The 24049-nt window shown below is 46.0% G+C and overlaps 2 protein-coding genes across 2 annotated transcripts in view; both read left to right on the top strand.

Annotated features, from left to right (window-relative positions):
* Positions 1-637: 637 nt before the first annotated feature.
* On the top strand, positions 638-19522 carry LOC144741458 (myocardin-related transcription factor A-like). The gene is given in 21 exon segments (XM_078623982.1): positions 638-677; positions 5107-5172; positions 9182-9237; positions 9764-9839; positions 10450-10611; positions 11842-12005; positions 12129-12221; positions 12359-12424; positions 12849-13033; positions 13535-13706; positions 14061-14459; positions 15252-16232; positions 16497-16703; positions 16789-16881; positions 17745-17898; positions 18783-18892; positions 18895-19059; positions 19061-19192; positions 19194-19241; positions 19243-19353; positions 19355-19522. Coding segments are annotated over 21 exon segments (3648 nt in total).
* A 4167-nt stretch (positions 19523-23689) lies between these two features.
* Positions 23690-24049, top strand: part of LOC144741457 (7-alpha-hydroxycholest-4-en-3-one 12-alpha-hydroxylase-like) — a 3855-nt gene continuing 3495 nt past the window's right edge. Inside the window, 1 exon segment of the mRNA XM_078623981.1 lies at positions 23690-23791. Within this exon segment, the coding sequence (XP_078480107.1) occupies positions 23690-23791 (102 nt within the window).

The following is a 24049-nucleotide window of genomic DNA, read 5'->3' as shown; positions in this document are numbered from 1 at the left end:
GGAGCCGCAACCAGAGCAGTCTCACTGGACTCACTGTGCTGAGCTCACTGCTGTCCTCTCCTCCTCTGCCTCTGGCCTCCTTTCAGCGTCCTCCCTGAGCACTCGTGTTCTTTTCATCCACGTCTCGCCCTGTGGATTTCTTTCCCCCGTCCCTATGGGGGAACGTTCGCAGAGCAGCGCTGTCGTGACTCGCCGGCTGCCACTGCAAGACGAAGAAGCGAGCGCGTGAGAAGACAGACCAATAGATCCCTGTGATACCGAACAGAGGCACTGAGAAAGGCACACCACGAGAGAGAAAGCAGCGTTTTTTCCTGTGTTTTTTGTTTTGTTTTGTTTTTTTATTGGAGATATTCTCTGACTGCTGTAGGAGTCCTCTGAGGCATTTCATCCCTGTGGAAAAGACGGACCTTTAATTTAGTGGACAGCTGGTATAGTTTTGACAAGGACGAGCCGGACAACATTTGGAATATGGGAGGAGACCACTTTTAAATGCCTTGTCCGATGTTTACTGATCCTAATTGTTAACTCACCTCCAATCCCAGTGATTATGCTGGACACCGGTCATTGCCTTTCCTTTGAACCCACCCCCTTGGGGACCTCTCCAATGGGCGAAGATATGGACAAGGCAGGACTGAAGATGGATCATGACAAACATGTCTATCACAGCCTTAAAGAAGGTGGGCGATCTGGGCTGCACTCAGTCCCTGGAAAAGATTTATGAGTATCTGCAGGTTCACGTCAGTGCTTTACAGCTTCATATAAATAATGGATCGTGTTCTTTAAAGATGAAGTGATTTCTAGTTTTACTAGCCAATAGGGCAGACTTGATTATGAATTCTTAAGGATTTGATAACTCGTGAGTGGAAGAACAATCACTAAAATGGATCTCAGGAGCACCAGACTGAATTCGTTCCTTTCCTCATAGTTCTTACCTCCAGTTTGCTGGCTAACAGTACTCTTGTCCGTCATGCTGGTACTTGTACATTCCCTGGTGCTTCACACATGAGTTTGAGACCATTGTGTGGCACTCGACTAAAAGGCAAAAGCACTTGTGAAGGCGGTGGAACGCTAGAGCTGCTAGTGGTCAGTTCAATTCTCTGTAAACGACGAGACTCATAATTTACAAATAGAACATTTCCAAAGCTGCTGCCAGGTGAACCACGTCTGCTGAGAGCATCTCTAGCACCACATTTTCTGTTTATGCAACAGTATCGCTGCACGCTTCCCACCGTCAGTGCAGGTAGGGAGTCTTGGTGTGTGTTGTTGTAACTGTGCTTGTGCCAGATGTTGAAGTTCTTGGACTGACAGGTTCAATCAGATGTCATGAGCACAAGCAGCAACTTTCTCTTCCTCATAGTTGATGCCAGTTTTTGCTCTTTACAGTTCCAGTTCTGGTGAAGAAGATAAGAAACATTTCTATTTCACTAAATCCACTCATTTGGATGATTTGATTAGAAGCATTAGTCCGTTGAGACTGCTGACTGAGCTCAGTTGGCTTTTAAACAGAGAGGTAATGGCGCACAGTGATGTCATCACATACAGGGTCGGTTGGATGTGTCAGCTGAGTACCTTTCTCCAAACTGGTGGTGACATTGTTTAGTTCAGGGATTATGTCTTGTAATGACTTGTAACATATCTGCAGATCACATCTCCATCGTTGGTCACATCATGCTGGTCATTTTTCTTGACTCATACTGCCGCATTGATGGCGTTTATTCGATGGATGCAACACTGCCACCGCTCTGTCTGATCACAAATCGCACAAACACGTTGTGACTTTGCCGTGACCCACGGGAACTTTCCGCATCACCGACGTAAATCACGTGCGTTCTAGAATTCTTGCAGTGAACCCACAGTGAACAGTGACTTTTATAATCGCAGTTAATTGTGACATCCATAGTAGAGAGACAGGTGAGTAGCAGGGCTCAAGTCAGGGTAGCTTTGTTTAGGGCCAATTCACAACAGCAGTTATCTCATGACACCTGAGGGACAGACATGCAGACAAACCCTTGAATACTTGACTGTGTCCCTGAAATGTGTCCTGGGTGTTTGTTCAGATAGTCCAGGGTGCATCAGCATGTGGTGTCTGCAGACTTTGAACCAAACTTCCTCCAGCCACAGGTTGCGTCAGGGGTCACATAGACCTGTAACTGTCACTGATGTATCCAGATGTAATTCATTGTTTTTTTATAGTAAACTCAGGAATCAAATAATAATCTAAAAGCTGTACTTTCACACCATTTCCTTCCTCCCGGTCTTCCCCTCCCTCTCACTGCTCAGTGCTGGAGAGGCCAGTTCTGCTGTGACCTAGTATTCCAATAAAAGTGCCTTCTAACTTTATCCTTTTCTTAAATTAACAGCAATGACCCTGAAACCTGATTGTTGTCTGTAGTGTTTCACTTTTAATCCCAGTCCAGCTAATCACTGTTCACCTGTGACTGTTTCTACCTGTTTTTGTAAAAATCTATGCGATAGATCAAATAGGTCAACATTGGTTTAGATGCAGTGAAGTGTGTGTGTGTGTGTATGTGTGTGAAGGCAGATGGTAACGGATCGTGAGATCTGAATGTGGGATCGAGGGGAAGTGTAAGATTCTCTTTCCTAGAATAAACGTCTTCACTGGAAGTGCCAGCCAGGCGGTATGGCATCTTACCCCGGACTTGACACACCATGGCACCCTCAGGGAGTGTGTGTGTGTGTGTGTGTGTGTGTGTGTGTGTGTGTGTGTGTGTGTGTGTGTGTGTGTGTGTGTGTGTGTGTGTGTGTGTGTGTGTGTGTGTGTGTGTGTCTGTGTGTGTCTGTGTGTGTGTGTCTGTGTGTGTGTGTCTGTGTGTCTGTCTGGGTGTACCCGTGTGTGTTTGTGTTCATGTTTATGTGACACGTGAGACTCTGTTTGGCACCTAGGGAGCATTAATCTGTTCGCCGCTGCACAGGTGTAACACACACACATGCACTGCTGGGTTGTTGTTTACGTTATTTTGCTTACATTACTGAATATGACTCATGTGGAAGATCACACGTGTCCCTGAAGTGATAACACTCTCTTCTTCTTCTGTTTCTTCTTCTCGTTATTATTATTATTATTATTATTTCACCTTTCAAAAAACACTTGAAAAGAGCTGACATTTTGAATTAGTCAAAACAAATGAAATGAACAATTAATAACTAGATGCCAATTAAAGCACTGACAAACACATCAGAACATGTTCATGAATGTATGACGTACAGTTAACCTCTCACTGAAAGCATCAGCAAAATTTCAATTACAAATTCACCTATACTGTATTCTTAATCTAGTTATTGTTTTTTAATTTCTAATATTTATTCATATATTCATCTGATTTCTGTACTTTTTATGGGTGGACTGATTTTATTGGTCCATTCCTCTTTTTCATTGCACATTGGCTAACATTCAATGGATGATGAACTCTTTTTTATTGAAGTTATTGCTTTCTAAGAGGAGTGGATATAGTGCTACAGTTTGTACACAGTAGTAAATCTGGCGGGGGGCATTCTGAGCAAAGGAATGACATTTTTTCAGACATGTATTTCTTGGAGTTGCAGTGGTACAGTCCAGGTCTGGATTGTTTGTCATAGTCGAAGAATAACACTGGAGAGGGTGTCGGGGGGGGGCATTAGCAGAAAGGCTAACCACTTAGCAGGATGTTTGCACACGGTGAGATCACTGGTAGTGGGAAGGAACAGGTGCCGCTCGTCCTCAGACTATCAGATCCAATCCCAGCCAGAAATGCTCTGGAACGCTCCGTGCTCTGGTATTCAAATTCACACGTCCACTTTCAGCAACTGGTTCACATAGCCTCTCTACCTCTGACTCCATCTAATCTGTCTTTTTCTGTAACAGTGTAATTCTTCCGTCTTCTGATTTTATCCGATTCTGTGAAATGAAACAAACAAAGCGGAAGGAGTGGTGCTCACATCACTTCTCAGCTGATATTATCAGCTTTTACTAAGAAGCCACTTTCCAACATTTACATACTGCAAAGACGAATCCTTCAACATTTCTGAGACTAACAGCTGTATTTGTCATTCAATTCAATTCAATTTTATTCAACTTTATGTCTACAGCCCAAAATCACAATTTACAACTGTCTCGATGGACTTTACAGTCCGTACATTGCCACACCCTCTGTCCTGAACCCTCAATCAGGGTGGGGACAAACTGCCCCAAAAACCCTTATAACAGGGGAAAAAGAGGCAGAACCCTCAGGGAGGACCACAGAGAGAGGGATCCCCCTCCCTGGGACGGACAGAACAGACATAGGTGTTGCTTGCACAGACAATGAACAAATAATGAACAATGAGAAGCATTTCACAGATCAGTTATGAGCAGTTATGATTTATGTCTGTTTGGCTCCTGACACTTTAAGTCCACTACCTTGAGTTCTCATTAATGCAGCGATGCTGCAGCGCAGTTGACGGCACCGTGATAGAATACGATGCACCTGCTTCTTTCTGCAGCTCCATCAATTCTTTTTTCATTCTGTGGAATTGTGACTTTACTAAAGTCACTAAGCTGCTGCCAGCGGTGCATATGGTATCTGCAGGAAATAGTGTCTGAGTATGGTGGTAACTGGTTTCATACACATTGTATTGAAACAGCAGAAATAAAGCGACAAAACTGCATTCGATGGCAGTTTATCATCGTTGCGTTGATTCGATTCAGGGCACAGACGTTAGCACAACCTAAAACTCTCAGTCCCAGTCTCCCGCATTATGTAACAAGTACTTCCTGTTTTGACAATGTCAGCACAGTCTGCTTTAATGCTGTCTTTGTTCAGTTTGAATAGATGCCACTATTTTATTTTTCTTCCTTTGTTTATTTATCTTCCTTTACTTTTGTTTGTAATCAGCTGAGCTTGCACATATATCTCTCATGCACAGGTACAGAAAGTCACAAAGGAAGAGGAAGTGAGTAGCGCTCAGCTCAACCCTCCTTGCACCCGCCTATTCAGTCAGAAGGGGTTTGTGGAAGGGTGTACGAGTATCGATTCTTCCTGTCAGCATCTGGGCACTTGTACAGGGTCTTAATGTGGACTTTTTCCTTTTTCATCCGCTGGCACTGACACTCTTCTCTTCTCCATGCAGTCCTCCAGCTCAAACTCCAACAGAGGCGAACCCGAGAGGAATTGGTCAGCCAAGGGATCATGCCACGTAAGTGCCGCATGTATGTTCTTTGTCGTTACACCTTCCACCAGCAGGTGACCCTGATCATTTACGCTCCCCATGCACATCTGGTCAAGTATCATACCTACATTCACTCAGCAGTGTGTCTGTGGCTTTCAGCTGAAGTTTTCCTTGAAGCTGCAGCAGCTGACAGCCGTTGGTCGAATCGTTACGTGACATGAGCAGACACTCATTTACATGCTAAGAAGTCGCGTGCAACAACGTTCCTGATTATCTACTGAAAACGAACCTCTTAACTGCATGTGTTATTCTTTTAAGTGCATGCACTTTTCATCGTCTTTGCACCAGTTTTGTGTTATCCAATAGGGCAGCTTCCTCTTCTTCTGTATCTAACTTCCTGTTTCACAGTTCCGCACATCACAAGAGGTGGATTTCTTTTTTTGTTGTTTTTTGTTTGGGTTTTTTTTGTTTAAAGGTTTCATTGATAATCACCCAGCATCAATCATATGGTTTCTATTGAACCAGAGATGAAATCACCACATGGAGGTAGAATCGTGTTTAGACAGAGCAGCTCAAGATGCTGGTGATGAGCTTCAACCAGCAGATAGAAAGTGATCTGAGTTATTAAGTGATCTGAGTTATTAATGAACATGTTGTCAGGTCACTGTGTGTTTTTGTGACATAGATTGATCATAATTCAATACATGCAGTCATGTGTTTCATAGCTTGTTGGCCTGGTCCCTTGTGCTCCGTTACCTGAGTCGTTGTGTCCGCACCTGAGTCAGTGTGTTCACACAGGATGAAACGAACCGCACCAAGTGAAAAGACAAGTTCCAGCTCGGTTTAACTCCTCGTAGGCGATGTCCGACAATCCTGACATGAATTCTGATGAAGGACCTACACACTTTAAGTGACGAGGCAAAGGAAGTTCAAAGGCAGATTTTGTGTGTGTGTGTGTTACAAAATAACCTGTGACCAGTGTCTTGTTTTTGTTGTTTCACTTTTCACCATTCACTTACCCTAAATGTGAGTGTGTTTTTTGTTATTATTGTAATTCTGAGTAAATGAAGTCTGGGTTTATGGGTTTACAACAGATTTCCTCCCACGATGATTTCATTTTGACTTTTATACTTCCTCAGGGCACGTTGAAGGTAGAGCACCGGCTGGGCAGCTGTCAAAGCTCCTGTTGAATTATGGCACTGTGAGGATCACATGAGCTGCATTAAGAGCGAGGAGGTTGAAACAGGATATGTTAGCGCAGGACATGGCAGGTTAGTTGGGGGAGAGGTGAAAAGAATCTTTTAAATGACCGATATGACCCTTCTTAATATGAATTTCCAGCTGTGGACTTAAATAAAATAGTAAATAAGTGAAAACATTCTGCTGTTATTCCCTCTCTTCCTTCTCCCTGGGAAGCCAAGTCTTAAGAGCTTTTGTGTGGCACGTTTTGTGTGTTTGTGTCAATCAGGAGTTCAGATATTGAACTGTGTCTGCACAGCTGATATGCTGATAGTACAGAGGATCAGCTTGTTCATGCAGGCGAATTGTACATGTTTCATCCCACCCAGAGTACTTGCTTCAGGCCGTGTGGTCACTAGTTCTTCTGGTTTCATCTGTCCACATACACGGGTCAGCTGCTATTTAACATGACACCGTTGCTGGCTGTTGTATACACTGGTGATTGATATGGTTTCCACACTGGCAAGCTGCTAATCAGCTGTTTTTTAACCAGCAAGTAAAATCTACTGTGACGTGTAACGCATGTGACGCATGTCATACTCAGCATTGTAATGACAGACAAGGTCAGTAACAGACTGACACTGAGAGTGACTGAGCGCTGTTGTCTGAGTGAAAGTGAAGTGAAAGAAACTTCAGAAACATACGCAAACACAGACACACACGAGTCATGTAACTTCCTTTGTCGTCTAATTCATCCTTAGGTTATTTAATGATGAGGGTGATGAGATTGATTATAATTATCTTTTTTACAGCAAGAACACATGTACACACACACACACACACATCCAACACATATTCCACAATCACGTGTGCATGTCTCCTGTTGGTGTTTTTGGTTTTCCTCCTCTCACACATTGATTTAGTTCTTGTATTTGACATTGGTAGTGTCCCTGCTGGTCACAAACGTATGCATTCGGGATATCAGGATCAACCAACTTGGCGGTTAACCACAATTACGAACCATGACATCTCGTGAGACCTGAGTTTCTAGAGTTGTATGCCCATAATAAATCCATCCAGTCGGTGGTACTGTTCAGTTCCAGTGTTGTGACAAACGACGGAGACGTGATTCTGTTTCCATGGTAATCATAATCATGAAAATAGTGATTATCCCACTGACAATAATCACCCCACCAGAATCTGGCATGGTGACATCCCTAGTATGCTTGTGTGTATTGTGTTTGTGTATCACTTGTCTCGTCGCCTGTCACTGGAAAAAAAAAAGGATGAGTTCAGAAAATGCCAGCCTGAGTTGTTTTGTCTGCTCAGATGATGGTGTCGGTGTCAGCAGCCCAGTATGGTGGCGTGTTGTGATGCTGACTATTTGGTTATATCACAGCTGGTATGTAGGTCTTCTTTGAACGCCTCGCACAGTGACAGAAGGAATGCCTCCCACCCCCACCCGGTCATGTGTGACACCCGCTGTAGCTGCTATGTCCACATTGAGCCTCAGCCTTCACAGGGATTTCACCAGCTCTTGACCAATCAGATGATCTAACTCTTGTAACTGCCACTGTCCACCCAATATCCTTCCTCAAATCCAGAGTGAACATATGTTTGGTGTTATTAGTCATTCATTTTCTTCCGCTTATTAGTGTTATTAATAGACAAAAAAGTTGCATGCTAGAATATAGATTCGTTTTCTACTGTTCATTTCTAAACGTTGCAATTGCAATTTATTTGTTTTAATTGAACTGCAATGTCAGTTTCATTCTTTTCATGCAATACTGAACCTTCTGTGAGTTCATGTGTGGAAAACATTATCACGTCACTCTGGTCACGTCGTTACGTTTGCACCAGTGTAATTTTAAGTAGAAGTAATTCATGACTCTTTGTCCAAATGAGTAATGTAGTAATAGTCACTACCACTATACTTGTGTACCTGTCCTGTTTTGTCTCCTCCTGTCTCCTGTATACTTGTTTTTGTAGGTTTACTTTGATTTTTTTTTTTTTTTTTTTTGGGTACCTCCTCCATATACTACATGTTTCAATCAACTATCTATCAACTATTTTCAGTTTCTCAGCTGCTACAACTTGACGACTGTGACAATGTCAATGTTGCCACAGTGGGACAATAAAGGATTTTTTAAACTTATCTTAAGCTTCACATGACAGTTCAATTGTTTCCATTCTGCTTCTTTCGTCAGATCACAGAATTCACATCTTTTCTCTGAATATATTAATACACACACACACACACACACACGCACGACAGACATTCGTAGCTGATGGATGTTGACTTTCTTTTCATCTCACGTCTGTCCCCTTCCTTGGTTTTTAATCCCTCTGCAGAACACCGATCATCAGGGATGGATCGTCTTCCGTCTATCAGATTAAACAAATATTTGGTCTGGAACATTGAGCTTTGATTTTCATAGCAAATATCAGTTAATTCCCACATTGGCAGTGGAGGAGAATTTGATCATTGAGGTTTCCCTCGAAATGACAAAGCACATTTTCTAAACAGTGGAAATGCAAAAGAAAATATCGTACTTTATCGTTCTTGTCAAGTTGTTGGCGTTTCCTCCCGAATAGCTGGACTAGAAACATGATATTACCGACGTGATGTCTGCAGTGTGGCTCAGAAAGCCGGTCTCCTGTGAGACACAACCATTCCAGCAACCAGAGCGCCCACAGACCATCATTATGTCTCACAGAATGCTGCTGTCGTGTGCGCGTTGGAGTCCCACTGCCGACATTTTCATGCTCTTGTCTGACTTTTGAACTGCCCTCACGTTGACACTGAAAGGTGCTTCAGCACTTCCATCGATCATACCTTCACCCTGTCCCCATGCAGCACTGAAGAGCCCGGCAGCCTTTCATGAACAGCGCCGCAGTCTGGAACGAGCGCGGGTGAGTTTCTTTACTACACCATTTATTGTCTTTGTACAAGGACATTGTGTGCAACTCTCTCTTACAGTAGGATATGAAACCACTAAAAAAACAGCATAAAATACCAAATACCAAAAAATAAAGAAGTATTTGGGGGTAAAAAAGAGAAAGCAGACCAAGGAAGTAAGTGAAAAGTTGAAGATGCGTCTGCACATGCTGCCAGTCGGTCTCGGTGCAAGTTCAAGCCACAGTTTTTATAGTTGAACTAGCAGCATTTAAACTTTTCATTTCAAACTGTTGAGCAGCAGGAATGATGATAGAATTAATCATCTTTAGAATAATTTCCTGGCTCCGCTGATGTGTTGTACGTAACTAAATTCAAAGGCCTACAATTAACTTTAAAACCACTCTGCACAGAACTACGCTTGTGCAACTCGAAGCTGCAACATGCGACAATGATTCACACACTATCAGAAGAGTTGTAGAAAACGTCAGTGATGAACATTCTTTGTAACCTTCTACTGGCTGTTCTGTGTGTCCTGCCCAGACCGAAGACTATCTCAAGAGGAAGATCCGAAGTCGCCCAGAGCGCTCTGAGCTGGTCAGGATGCACATTCTGGAGGGTGAGGAGTCCTTTTAAGCTCAATTAGTAAATCAGCTGTTTGGGCACTTTCAGCAAAATCAAGCAAAACCGACTTAAAAAAAGTCAATTCAACATGAAAAGTTTGTCGCATAGATGACAGATTTTCTTTAGTGTCGTTGGTCTATGTGCAGACATATGCACAGAGAACCAGCGCTGCAGTGTAAGAAGACAAAAATGGATATTTTAATTTGGTTTAGCGTTTATTTATGTGAACATTTATTTTAAAAGATGATGCTGCGGTTATCTGACACTGCTTCACTAATATAAACCACCAAAGATCTATTTCAGCTTCTGTAGAACAAGTTGTATTTGTTCTACAGAAGGCTTCAGTGTCGGCCGGTTTATGAACCTTTTAATGTAACACAGCTCCATTCATTTCTCTTCGTACTGTGTAAAGTTTGTTGTAGCAGCTGGTTTGACGTTTTCACGTCCATGTAGTATTGAAAAGAGATCTTCAGAACATCCTGTCTTTGTCTTATGAGTTCAACTTCCTGCATGCGCCAACCACTCGCCGGCTGCTGTCTCGTCTTTGCCGTACAGTTGCATAATTCTAAAAAGTGTGTTTTGACATGACTTGTTTCTGTCCGCAGAGACATCAGCAGAACCCTCCCTGCAGGCCAAGCAGCTACAGCTGAAGAGAGCTCGACTGGCCGACGACCTCAACGACAAGATCTCCCACAGACCAGGTCCCATCGAACTGGTTCACAAGAACATCCTGTCTGTGGACTGCCCTCTGCAGCACTCACCGCTGGGTAACCACCACACAAACATCCCGACAGATGTCTGGGTGAAGGAACAACCCACACACTGTACGTCTCATCACGTCTTAAACACCAAACCGGACCAAACTTCTTACCGTATATTCTTATCGTATATTCATTGCAAAAGCAAATCATTCACGTTACTGACAAAGGCCTGCTGGATTTATTGGAGCCATAAAAGACAAAGGGATGAATGAAGGCTTTGTATTAAATGCATCAGGAGACCTCTGGTCTGTTCCATCTTAGATTCACACCGACGACAGCATGAATGTGTGAACGCACACGCTCACAGTTTTACTTAGCTGCTCTAGATGTGATTCGATTAGATAGGAATCGCAGCAACAGCACAACACCACAACATTAATAATACGAATTTAACATTAGGAGAAAGCACATATATCCAAAATCTGTAAGGAGCGGCGGATATGAAGACAGTGTGTGTAAATGAACAAATACAAATGGTTGTACAACAGAAAATGTCACCACATCTGTTTGGACATAAGCCTGTTTGGAAACATGCAAGAACTTAATGTCTTGTATAACTTCTCTAAAATTAGTCACTTCCTGTTAGCAACTCATGTTTGCAAGTAGTGAGGCGAGCTCGCCATGTGTTTTTCTCACATTCACAAACTGTTTCTGCTCTGACTGTGAATGTCACAAGGAAGTGATGTATACGTCCGACACGGACAGGGTATGAGATCAACACCACGCTCACGTTCACAATTCAGTATTGCAATATATTTTTTTTTCCTATAGTTTCAGCAAAGCATGTCACCAAACAAATGTTTTTTGAGCCCAAAAATAACATTTTTAGTTTGGGATTTCGACCAAAATGGAATTAAAATAAAGTACAATGAAATGTACTCATGTGACCGTCCCTTAACGTCCCTACACCTCAGAAACAAACTGAGGACCCGTGAACTGTGTTTAAATAATGTGACCAACTGTTTTGTGTAAAACGGTAAGACAGCTGCTTTAACCCTTTGAGTTGGCACCTATTGATGATAATCCCTTTGGAAAGAACCTCTGTTAAATCACAGCGCAGTATTTGAACATGACCTCTGCCAAGGTTGACACTGATGAACTGAAGCAGAGTTCAATTTGAGTGGATTTTGGGGGGGATGTCTGTTATTTCACCCTCTTCTCTACATCCCCGCTCTCAGACCCAAGTGGTTAAAATAGGAATAATGACATCTCTTTACGTTCTGTGCGCCGTCACAGATTCTCCAAAGGGCGCTGGTGGAGAGAGCTCGTCTTTAGATGAAGACAGCAGCGATGCCCTGTCACCCGACCAACTGACCAATCACGACTCGCCTTTGAGTGCTGTCCCACAGATGTCCCCCTCTGATGCGCTCACTGACAATGGGGGTGCGTCCCCCACGCAGGTACCCACCCAGGACGTAGTACTCATTCAAAAGCCAAATGTTTAAGTATGATGACGCAACTAACCAGTGAAACGTTCTCAGTTCCTTCCGCAGCCCCCTCCAGCACCACCTCCTCCTCCACAGGTGAATGGCTTCGACTCCTCCCCACCCCCAAAACTAACAAATGGGACAACAGGGAGCTCAGCCAGCCCCCGTGCAGCTACTGGGCAGTTCAAGGTGCAGTAATTTATTCCACTGTTCATTAGCTACTTGTTTGGAGTTTGTGTTGTTGTAGTGTGTGATTTGGGAGCAGCTGTGACTGTCTCACCCTCCCCCGTCTCCCCGTTTCTCCCCATTGCTCACTCTGTCTGCAGTCTCAGGCTAAGACGAGTTCAGACCGTCCTCATAGACCCAAGAAACCAAAGGACAACAAACCGAAGGTCAGCGAGCTCTCCTTTCCGTTTTCATTTCACTGGCAACTCCGACTGAGCAAAAGAAAACAAAACAACAACAGAAAGTGAGCAGGAATCTTTGAGTCCTGGGGTGTGACAGCCTCAGCCATCATAAAGAAGATTGAACTGTAGAAGAGGAGGAAATAGCCTCCAGTATCTTGAATACGGCTTCATGGTTAATGGCTTTATATGAAAGCACTTTTCTACCTTCTTTGCCCTTACAGAGCTTATCAACATTACTCACACTCACGGCTTAAAGGCACACAATAAAATAAAATAGATACAAATATTAACACACAGTGAGGCAGGCAGTCCATAAAAGAAGTTACAAATATTTCCACAGGTATGGGTGGATGAGGGTTAGCTAACTGGTCTAAACGCTGCTTAAACGCTTCTTGTCCTGTGACTGAAGGTGAAGAAGCTCAAGTACCACCAGTACATCCCTCCGGACCAGAAGGCCGACAAGGAGCGCCCCCCTCAGATGGACTCGTCTTACGCGCAGCTCCTCCAGCAGCAGCAGCTCTTCCTGCAGCTGCAGATTCTCAGCCAGCAGCAGCAGCACTACAACTACCACACCATCCTGCCCGCCCCTCCCAAGTGAGTGTGAAAGCGTCGGTGCCAGGGAGAAGGATTGCAGTGGTTTTCCTTCCTCGTAATCAAACCAGTAGAATAGTTCAGTGGAAGTTCAAGTATGCAGTCTAACCTGCAGGCAGTGCTCAGTACGTTTAGTACTTGAGGCTGTGCTGGGATTCTTTGACGTGGTTTTTGGGAAGGTCTTCAGAGCCTGGAGCTTCTAGCAGACTTGAGCCTGGTTCTGCTTTGAACTGTAAATCGTAGCCTCCGCCCTTGTGATACATACCTCTGCATCGTCACAACAATAATTTATTCTCTCATGACAATACAAATAATTCTGCAGAGGAGCGTGGAAGTGTCAATCGGGCTTTGGTGTTTTGAAGTAGCTTGTTGCAATGTGAGTTTTATGTCAAAACAAACTCAACCACTTTGCACCGAGAAAAATGTCCTTTCAGAAGTTCCCCGTGTCACAGTTAGACACTTCCTGTTCACTCAAGTTCAACTACGGTCAACTGCTACTTACAGACCATCAACGGAGCAGCCTCCCGCAACCAACTCTGGTCCTTCCCCCACTCGCACTGTTCCTACGACGACCACTGCTGTCCCGACCAATCAGAGCGCAGCTGCCCGGCAGAGCCAGACTGCAGTGGGAGGAGCCAAACCAAGCACTCTGCCTGCCAACCTGGACGAATTTAAAGTAAATTATCCAAATAGTTCATCAGCTAGGGATTGTTCATGGGACTCTTAAGAATAATGTTGATTTTTTTCTCTCTTTCTTTTATGTTGTTTTTATAAAATCAGGCTGCAATGTTCTTACTAATATAAAGTTCAGACATGAAACCACCACAGGTTTAATCATTCTTTTATTTAACGCTGATGACTGACCAGCTAAACAATATGTCTTTATCCTCTCTTCTTACAAAAAGATTTGAGATGTGAGATCTTACATGTTCACTGCTCTGTAAAATCGAAGCTATATGGTTTTCCACTGAACTGAATGATTGACACCATTCAGGGTCTCTGACTGTTGCTGTGGTTTCTCATCTGCCAGGTCGCCGAGTTGAAGCAGGAACTGAAATTACGTGGTCTGACAGTCTCAGGCACCAAGAATGATCTAATTGAGAGACTCCGCCACTACCAAGAGCAAAATGGGGCAACTGCAGCAGCAGCTATGAAAAATGGCGTCACGCAGCCGATTCAGCCGAGCGCTGCCTCTGTCGCCAGCACGACCGCATCCTGTCCGTCCACAACCACGACGTCTGAGCCCCAGTTGGCAGAGGGCGGGTTAAAGATAGCCCTGTCCTCCATGGCGCAGGTTGTTCCTGGGCGAGTCATGCGCTTCGGAAGCACCAGCTCCAGCCCGCCAGTGTCACCGACTCCGTCTGAGCGGTCGTTAGCGGGGATGAGTCCGGATGAAACCAGCTGTAATGGAGACATGTTTGGGGAGATGGTAAGATCCTCCATGAGAGTCATGGCTGTCTTTACCTTATCTAATGCCCCTTTCCCACTGTACAGTTCCAGAACAGCTCCACTGCTTTTTTTCCCATGTCTGCCTGGAATAGAACCTGGTAACTGCTGCTCTTGTCGGTCCTGTCTGAACAATACTGAAATGTGACGTCTACAGATCGCTGGCCTCGGATTGGTTACTAAAACTAAAGAGAGCGCTTACCCTACACACATACACATACCAACATACTTTATTATGTCCGTTGATTTAAATGATTGGCAGTAGTGATACAACAGCCTGCAGTGAGCTGGTGCCTCGTCCAGGGTGTACTCTTGTGTACTCGCCCGCTGGGATTGACTCCAGCGAAACGACCCGTAACCGGAGAAAGGAGGAGGAATGAAATGATTGACACAAGGTCATCTTCTCCTCATCTCATGTTCATGCCTGGGAACGTTCAGAGCTGGATGGAGCAAGAAAGTAGATCAGGAGATTCAAGCAAGTTCCGTCTCCGTCTCACCTGAAATGTGATAGAAAATTACACATCTGGTTCCAAAAGTGAGTCTGAGCCAAGTAGAGCTGGAACTGTGTCGTGGAAAAGGTTGTTTTCATAATTCTTTCTCTGTAAAAGACTGGAGACAGGGGGAGCTTTTCGCTTTGTCAAAGGAACAACGCATGCGCATTTGTTTATGTTATGTTTACCCACAATGCCCTGTGTTGTAGTCCACTTCCTGCTTTGGTTTCACACCAGAACAATTAAACCACACGCTCCCTAACAAACCTCTTCTCTGCCTTCAGGTGAGCTCTCCGCTGACTCAGCTCACTCTCCACCCGTCTCCTCAGCACCCGTCAAACGTCTCTGCTCTCTCACCCCTCGGCGTGGTCAAAGAGGAATCCCTGAGCTCCTGCAGCTTCTCCAGGCGTTCACCCACGTCAGTGCAGTCTCCAGAGGCCGCTGTGGAGAACTGCTCCATGGACAAAGACCAGATGCTCCAGGAGAAGGACAAGCAGATCGAGGAGTTGACCAGGATGCTGAGGCAGAAGCAGCGCTTGGTGGAGACTCTCAGGTCCCAGCTGGAGCAGGGCAAGATGGCGGGTGGAGTCGGGGTGAAGAGGGAAGGAAGCGAGAACGGCAGAACCTCATCCCCAGAGGTCAAGCTGCAAACACGGATAAAAGCGTCTGCCATTCAGCCTCCTGTGCTCCCCAACGGCCTCGTGATGAAGGTGGAGAAGCAGGAGAACGACGCGGAGGAAGGCATGGAGGGAATAACAGAAGAGTCCCAAAGTAAAAAAGCGGTGCAGCCGATGCAGTGCTCTCAGGAGACGCTGTTCCGGCTGCAGCAGATTCACCGGCTGCAAGTTCAGCAAGCTGAGCAACAGAAGCAGCAGCAGGGTCCCGTGCCGCTGCAGAAACAGGCCCCGGCTGACGCACACCCTCAAAAACTGCAGAAGAAAGACGCTCAAATCCTGCTGCAGCAGCAGCAGCAGCTGCAGCAGCTCATCATACAAGAAACACAGCAGAAGCAGCTCCAGGTCCAGCAGAAGTTAGCGCAGCACAAGCTCACTCAGCAGAAGCTGGCGCAGCAGAAACAAACCCAAGGGCAGAACCAGACTCAGCAGAAGAACCAAGTTGAGCTGAAGCACGTTCGGGTGCAGATCCACAACCTGACAGCGGCCGGCCAGAAGCCTGAAGGGAACCACATCCAGCAAAGGAAGCAGCTGAAGGCTCACAACCGGCTGCAGCAGAAACAGCAGCCTGCAGCTGTCAGCGCGCAGCAGGTGAACAGACATAACAGGGAGTTGAACCCTTTAACGCCGCTGGAGAAAACAGTCACTCTGTTCCTCTACCTGGTGTGAAGGTGGAGCTACGAAAAGGAGCCAACATCTGACCATGGTTCTGTCATTACAGTAATCCCATTCGCTGTGTTGCCAGATGCTGGCCAGCCATTACCGTAATGACAGCAACTTGTCAGTAGTTGGAGAAGGGTTAAAGTATAAAACACGGATGTAAAGGACACTTTTTGATAAACGTTCTGTTTCCAGGTGACTCCAGTGCTCATCAACCAACAGAACAGCACCCTGATCAACACTCAGGCTGTTTCCTTAGACCTCCTGAAAGCCAACGGCACGCCGACACTGTACACAGACAGCAACGGAAACCACTACCTGATCGCGCTCACCAGTAACACCACAGACGGACAGAACCGAGCCTCCTCACTGGCTAAAACCAACGGACGCATCACTCTGCAGGTGGAGCCAACTGGCATTCTGGGAGGGCATACGTTTCCCCTTCTTCAGGGTTTGTCGTCTTCAAATCCCTGTTGTCATCTTGCAGAGATTGCAGTCGACCCCCAGTAAACTCCCCAGCACTGACGGCCAAACAGCAGAGCAGACGGAGGCGGCACCTCTGAGCCAGCCAATCAAAAAGGTCTGACACAGTCTGTTGCTATGGGACACCGTTTTGTATGTTCATCCATGTCCATGTGAAGTCACCTGAATGATTCCACCATTTGTCTGCAGCAGTCAATTTAGAACATCCCCGTCTCTGCTCAGTCTGTCATCGGATTCATTGAAACAGCCTGTTAATATGTTGTATGTGTTCATATATGTCCTTTTTATGAATCACAACTTCCTTTTTTGTATTTCAAATGCCCTTTTTTCAGTTTCCCGTATTACTGTGCAGTTAATTGTCTTCATTTATATGATTTACATCTAGAAGCACATGAATCACTCCACCAAATGCAAATGAATCAGCCCTCTGAGTTCCACTAAGTTAGTCTTGAGCTAAATTCCAAGCTGCATACACACTTTGAAATGTCAATCAAGTCAAACAAGTCAAGTCAGATTTTATTTGTAACGTGCAAATTCACAAGTTCTCTCACGACGCTGCGCATGTGAACTATCCACATGAGACGCTAAGGGGCTATCATTAGCGTCCAGCTCAACAAATCAGTGAAACATTGTCAGCTGCAAAGGGAGACGTTCTTTATCAGCAGGTGTAGTTACCGCCCTCTACCACAAGGGGTCACTACAACACAGTTTAACATCAAGACGTGATCTAAGAAACCGTTTTTATTCCAGAGTGTGTGTGTGTGTGTGTGTGTACATACCAGAATATTAAAAGACCTAAAACACTGCGCACAATAATACAATTTGAATAAAGTAATATTTACAGTACATTTCTGTGATCAAGAAGAAAGGTATTTAGAGGAGAATAAATCGACACCCAATGTACACGGTACATGACGGTAATGAAAACAAAAAAAAACGTCTAAATTTGTCCCCTCTCAGGCACTGAAAGCAGGTCTGCACCTGGACACCAACGGAGCTCCAGCACCCAGCCTGTCGTTCACCGCCCCCCCCAGCCTGCAGCCTTTCTTCGACGACACGTCGGACAGCGAAAGCCAGAGCAGCCTGATTTCATCTCTGAAGGTAAAAGCAGCGTGTTCACCCCCGGATCGCGGCCGCCCATCATTTCATCTTGCCCACTCGGTCTGCCTCGACAACCTCACTGACCCTTTGTCCTCTTCTCTCCTCTCATTTCATCTCTTCATCACTCCATCCTGGCAGAGGGAGCAGGTGTGTCTGCCTTATGACCGACACACACTGTTCACCCCCCCCTCTCCCAAACCCAACACCTCCCTTCCAACCCAGCACTCCAAAGTATGTCCTCCTTCCTGTCATGCAGCTCTGTCCTTCCTGTCTCTCCTGTCTAATGTTTTTTTTTTATGTGTGTGTACTTTCAAAATCTTCTGCTGAGATGTGAAACACACTTCTTAGTTTTCATTGTCCAACTTCTTAACTCATGGTGGTCTGACAGACAAGCTCAAGTCCAGACCGGAACGGTTGCAGACACAGCGTCAGCGGCCTGAACCGACCCGTTGTCCCTCGTTGCCGGTCGGCACTAGAAGTTCCAGAGGATTCTACTTGTTCATTGGCTGATAATAGCTGCAGACTAACGTTCTGACCAATCAGCTGCGAGTCTGTGGGGCGTGTCTGTGTCATATGCAGCGACAACAAACCTGCTAACTTTTGGACAAAGGACAACAGTGCGATGTCGAATCTGTGTCTTCACAACCGTAGCATGAGCTGCTACGCTAACAAAATCACAACGACAAACACCAGAGCGCGTGTTGCGGAATCGCAGAAAAGTTCTCCAGTAGGTTTTGTTGCACCGTTTCCTGCCTACGTCAGCACCGGTTGCTGTGGAAACGGTGGTTTATGTGAGGCTGCAGCGCGGTGCCTCAGTGTGACCTGGACCGTTCCTTTGGTCTGGACTTAAAGGGGCGTGTGGAACGGAATGGCTGATGGCTTATCTCCTGTCGCCAGGGGAAACGGCTGTGAACAGCCAGCAGATGGACGACCTGTTTGACATCCTGCTCAGGAGCGGAGGTAACGTCTCTCTCGTTGTTCTCCGTCTCATGACTCGGTCCGGTGCTGACTGACGTCTCCTCTTCTCCAATAGAAAATCCCCGGTTTCAAGGCCAACCCGGACCCCTCCCTCGCCCCTCTTCACTCTGACCCGCCCTCCCCGTCTTCGCCCGCCATCCCCCCGCTCCACCGCTCCACCCCTCCCACCCCCCCCACCTCCCCCCTCATCTCCCCGCAGCCCCCCCCTGGGAGAGCCCTGCCCAGGCAGCGCGCGTCTAGAAGACTTCCTGGAGAGCACGACGGGCGGCCCCCCTGCTGGGGGTGGAGCAGACGGCGGCCTGACGCTGATCGACGACCTCCACAGCCAAAATGCTGAGCACAGCCAGCATCCTGGACCACCCCCCCTCCCCGATGGAACACGTCCGACCTGGGCTTCTCCCCCCACGCCGCGGGGCTGGACTTCGCCGACGCCACTCTGGACAGCATGGACTGGCTGGACATCTCCATGGTGGGCGGGAGCGCCGGCGGAGGGGGCGGGGGGCAGCGGGGGAGGACGAGGAGGAGGACAAGGCGGAGCAGGGGAAGCGGACGGGGGGACGAGTCTGGCCCCGCTGGCGCCGCACACACCGCCCAGCGTCTTCTCGGCCGACTTCCTGGACAGCACAGACCTGCAGCTCCACTGGGAGTCGTGTCTGTAGCTCGGCCCCGAGACGCACACGCTCGCTCACACTGTGTACAGGCTCCAGGACGACTTCATGCACAAACGGATTACTTCTCTATGCTGTCTCTATCACTGGGGGGGTCGCTGGCGCACGCACACACACACACACACACACACACACACTGTGTATCACTGGCTGTTGCTTCATGCAGGATGAGGCGGAGTGACGTGGCTCTAAGTTCCTTTGAGAACGTACCTGCAGCAGAACGTTCTCAGCCGCGCTGACCGACATCCCCACTCTGTCCTGACCAGGTCACCGTCTCATGTCAACACTCGGGTCGAGCGTAGTGTGGTGTTGGTGTGTGTGTGTGTGTGTGTGTGTGTGTGTGTGTGGTGGTGAAGGTCAGTGCCATCCTTAACTTTGCACTTATGCTGAGTCTGATTGGTGTAAAGGGGGCGTTCAGGTCCAAAGCACCCTCGTGTTTGATGGGAAAAGAAGAGCAAGGCAGCTGTCGGCGACAACCTGAACCCCCCCACACTAGTCAAAAACACAACCATCACTGGTTGGCAGTTGCTATTGAAAACAAACCATATCGGTGGCAACAGTTTTAATTGAAGCCTCATTGGAGGTTGCGTTGTTATTGGTAACATTATGGTAGACCACTATGTATTGCTGTATATGGGGTGTATATTATCAATTGTCCCATAGGACTGTTTTTCTTTGCTGGTTGCTGCAGAGTCCAGCTAGCTGGCTGGGGAAAATAGGGTGAGGCCTCCAAAAGCAAAAAAAAAAAAAAAACAACAACCTTGGACCTTGTCTTTTTTTTTTTAAAGAAAAAAAGTTGGAAAAAAAAATAAAGATATTCTAAAAACTCCAGGGTTGTCTGAGTTTCCTCTTTCGTTTGGACTAGATAATACAAAAAAAATCATATAAATATGGAGAAAAGTAGCCAGTATGAGCTGATAGTATTATACTACTAAAATAAAATGTATGTAGTTATTTAAATCAACGGTGGAGACAATAACAACCTGATTGTTTGTTATTGTCTCCACAGTAGTGTAGCAACATAAAGATACGAACAAGACAACAGGTTTTGAAAAAAGATAACTGAACCACACTCAAGCACAGGAAACTGAAATAACCTATCATGACCAAACATGTTTTTACTCTCTGTCCAAAAACGAGTGTGCGGTCCAGGAACTGCTCTCGTGACCCAAAGCACACCTGTAATTTTATAAAATGTCACAAGGAGGCGCCATTGCGAAGAAATAAGCTTTGAGCATTAGATGAGCAGATTGTCCAAAAAGCATTTGACTTTTCTTTTATTTCAAACACGTGCTGCTTCAAGATGTCGTATCATCATGAGTCCTGCAGTCTTGTGCTCAGCCCAACATTTCAACACAAGTTTGATGTTTTTTGTTTTTCTTCAAACTTCTTCTGGGCGTACAAGTATTTAGACTTCAACCTGGGATGTTCCACTGGACCGTATCACACGTGTCACACAGTTCTGCTGGTCTCTTCTCTGGCTTCCTGTCTGCATCACCATTATTGGACTGATATTAGAATATTAGTCCTTTCCTTGTTTATTTCTGAATATTTTCTTAAATCTATATATCTCCGTTTTAATCAACATAAAATGTTGTTTTTCTACTTTTTAGCATTGTTTGATCCTAGTTCTTTTATCCTGAAGAAAAGATGTTTCTTTTTTCATCTGTATTCTTTATTTCTTCATTTATTTGACCTTGTTATTGTTTGTTTGTTTGTTTTTTATCAGACTCTTTAGACCTCATATGGTTGAATGTTTGTGTGTATGTGTATGTGGGGGTGGGCGGGGTTTGATATCTATGAAGTGGACCGTGTGGAAAGGTGCTGATCGTTGTTCTATCAGGCGCAGGCAGACAACAGGGACGCCGGTCGTCAAACAAAGGTTGTTTTCCATCAGCGGCTGAAGGGAAACCTCTCGTTCTGCTCCTTCGTTCCTCCACTGATAGAATCACGTTCCACCTGCTGAAGCCCCAGACGAGCCTCAAGAAATGGTTCAGAATGGTTCAACAGAGTAAAGTCAAGCCTGGTACCCTCCTTTGTTCGGTCCCAGGACTGAATCAAAGGTGCCCTCTCCAAACTTCACCCAGCTCGCCCCTCATCCCCTCTAGAAGAAACACGCGCTTACGAAATCCGTTCACACAGGTCAAAGCATCAGTGTGCCACGCGTACACACAGCAGATAAAAGTACTGAGGGCCGTGCCACTAATTAACATTTTACAGTGAGCACCAAAGGCCGCACTGCCACTGGGGCTTAAGCTCTCCTCTGTACGCCCCCCACCCCCTGCCCGACCCTCAGCCCGCCGCCCTGCTGCGGCCGTCATGCCTAATGTTTAATCAGACGTCATCAGAGAAGCTTTCATCACCAGAATGTGAGCGCTGAGCCGCTCCGACCGACTGCCATCTTAGTGATAAAACCGTGTCATGGTTGTCAACGAGGACACACGAGCGGCTCCTCGCCACATCTTCTGTCCCCGCTTCCCTCAAAGAAGAAAACCACACCGAGTGACATCAGCAGCCGCTGGCACTGAAAGGTTCAAATTAGATGTGTGGCTGTGATTGTCACAGAATTCAGATTAAAACGTTCGTCCAGGGGAATTAGGTCTCAGCTCAAATTCACTGAGTGAAGCAGCAGCTGTCTGCAGAGCTCATCGGGGGCCGATGGTCTGAGTTTGTTCAAAGTGAAATTCTATTTCAATTCTAGTCTATGAAACTGCCAAAAATCAAACTTCCCATAGAATCTCATGGTTTGAATTCAGTTCACCAGTCACCCTGACATTGGGAGGGAACTCAACATTTTACACCTCATAACCAAAGAGATGAAAAAAACCTTAGCAAGGATCAAGGAAAGATTAAAACAAGTTCAACTGGTGTTTCATTCGTTAAAGGACAGCTGTGAATGCATTAAAAATCAATACAAACGTGAAAAAAACACCAGTGTTGTGTTGTGCTGAAGGCTGGTTTGATTCTTCTGCTCACATCAGCTGTGTTACATTGTGGACAAGAGACACTGGATCACACCACAGTTTGAGTGTCAGACAGCTGATTCTCAGTCACTTGTCAATTTAGCAGGTTAAAACCATCAAAGTCTGTCAGAGACTGTTTTTTTTTTCCTGTGGGACAATTTCTATTTTGACAAAAGACAGAACGACATGATACATTTTAGCAAGCCGTGACTGGTTTTACTCTTTTCTCTGTCCACTGCCCCTGAGATCACACACACACACACACCACACACACACACACACCACACACACACACACACACACACACACACACACACACACACACACACGCGCGCGCGCGCACATCACGACTGAGTCAAGTGAACAATCAGTGCGACACTCTGCAGAGGCCTGATAACAAGTTGTTGATGTGAATCGGGGGTGACCCCCTAAAACAAACACTGGCACCAAAACCACCAGAGTGACACACATCTGCTTACCTGCCAGCAGCCCCCCAACACACACACACACACTCCAGTGTCCTATTGTGTCCTGTGTTACCGTCACACGACGACGACGACGACGATGACGACGACGTCATTTCACAACAACAGTTCTCATGAGCAGCTCTGTGTCCTTTTACAGGCTCAGAGACCTCGTCTAGTGACCCTGGATGGAATAAGATCTGTAACAGTTACACTTATAACAGTAACAGTAACGGTTTAAAGTCAAAGTTATGGAACAGAATCCATTGGATTTGATTTCAAGTCAAAAATTAACGTCATTCACATCATTCATTCACAAACCAAATCAGGGCAAAACACTGACACACAAAAAAGATGTTACACAACACATCAGCTGGGTTTGTGCAGACATTGTTCACCACATTTCTCGGTGGGGGGGGGGGGGTGTTAGTGTCTGTACCCACCCCGTTTCAACCAAACTGACGCCCATGTTTGTGTGTCACTTTCCTCAGAAGCTGTAGCTCTCTCTCACACACACACACACACCTGTTTGTGCGCGGTGTGTTTCAGTGTGTTTCAGTGTTTGTCGTCATGCCCCCCCCCTTTCTCCGTTTCCTGGCGTGTGAGACTGTATGATGCCAGAGGAACAGTCAGGTTTGGGTGGATCCCGCTGCGACCGACAGAGCCTTTGATAGCAGACGATGTGAAGGCTGACATTTGTATGGGGGGGGGGGGGGGGGGGTCAAAGAGGGATGAGGGCACGGCGAGAACAGGCAGCGAGTACTTTTGTTCTGCACCTGTTTGAAAGACAACAGAGGATGTGGATGAGTGAGACAACTGATGGTGAACAACTGGTGCGTTACAGTTATTAAAAACAATTAAAAAACACTTTATGTGTTGTCAGGGGGGATGTTGTTACGGTGCAGTCGTACGGGGAATAGTACTAGTAGTACTTCCTCTAGTGAAGAACGTCGATGTTCAGACCTTCAGTGTTGTGATAAACAAGTTCACCTGAGGAATCAGGTAACTATGAGTTATGAACTTGGGTAGCTGCTGCAGCTGGACTGTGACCGGTAATAGCAGGGCCAGACCGGGACACACACACACACACG

Source organism: Lampetra planeri, unplaced genomic scaffold (assembly GCF_965212315.1).
Source record: "Lampetra planeri unplaced genomic scaffold, kcLamPlan1.2.h2 scaffold_556, whole genome shotgun sequence".
Lineage (NCBI taxonomy): Eukaryota > Metazoa > Chordata > Hyperoartia > Petromyzontiformes > Petromyzontidae > Lampetra > Lampetra planeri.
This window is presented reverse-complemented; position numbering and strand designations above follow the sequence as displayed.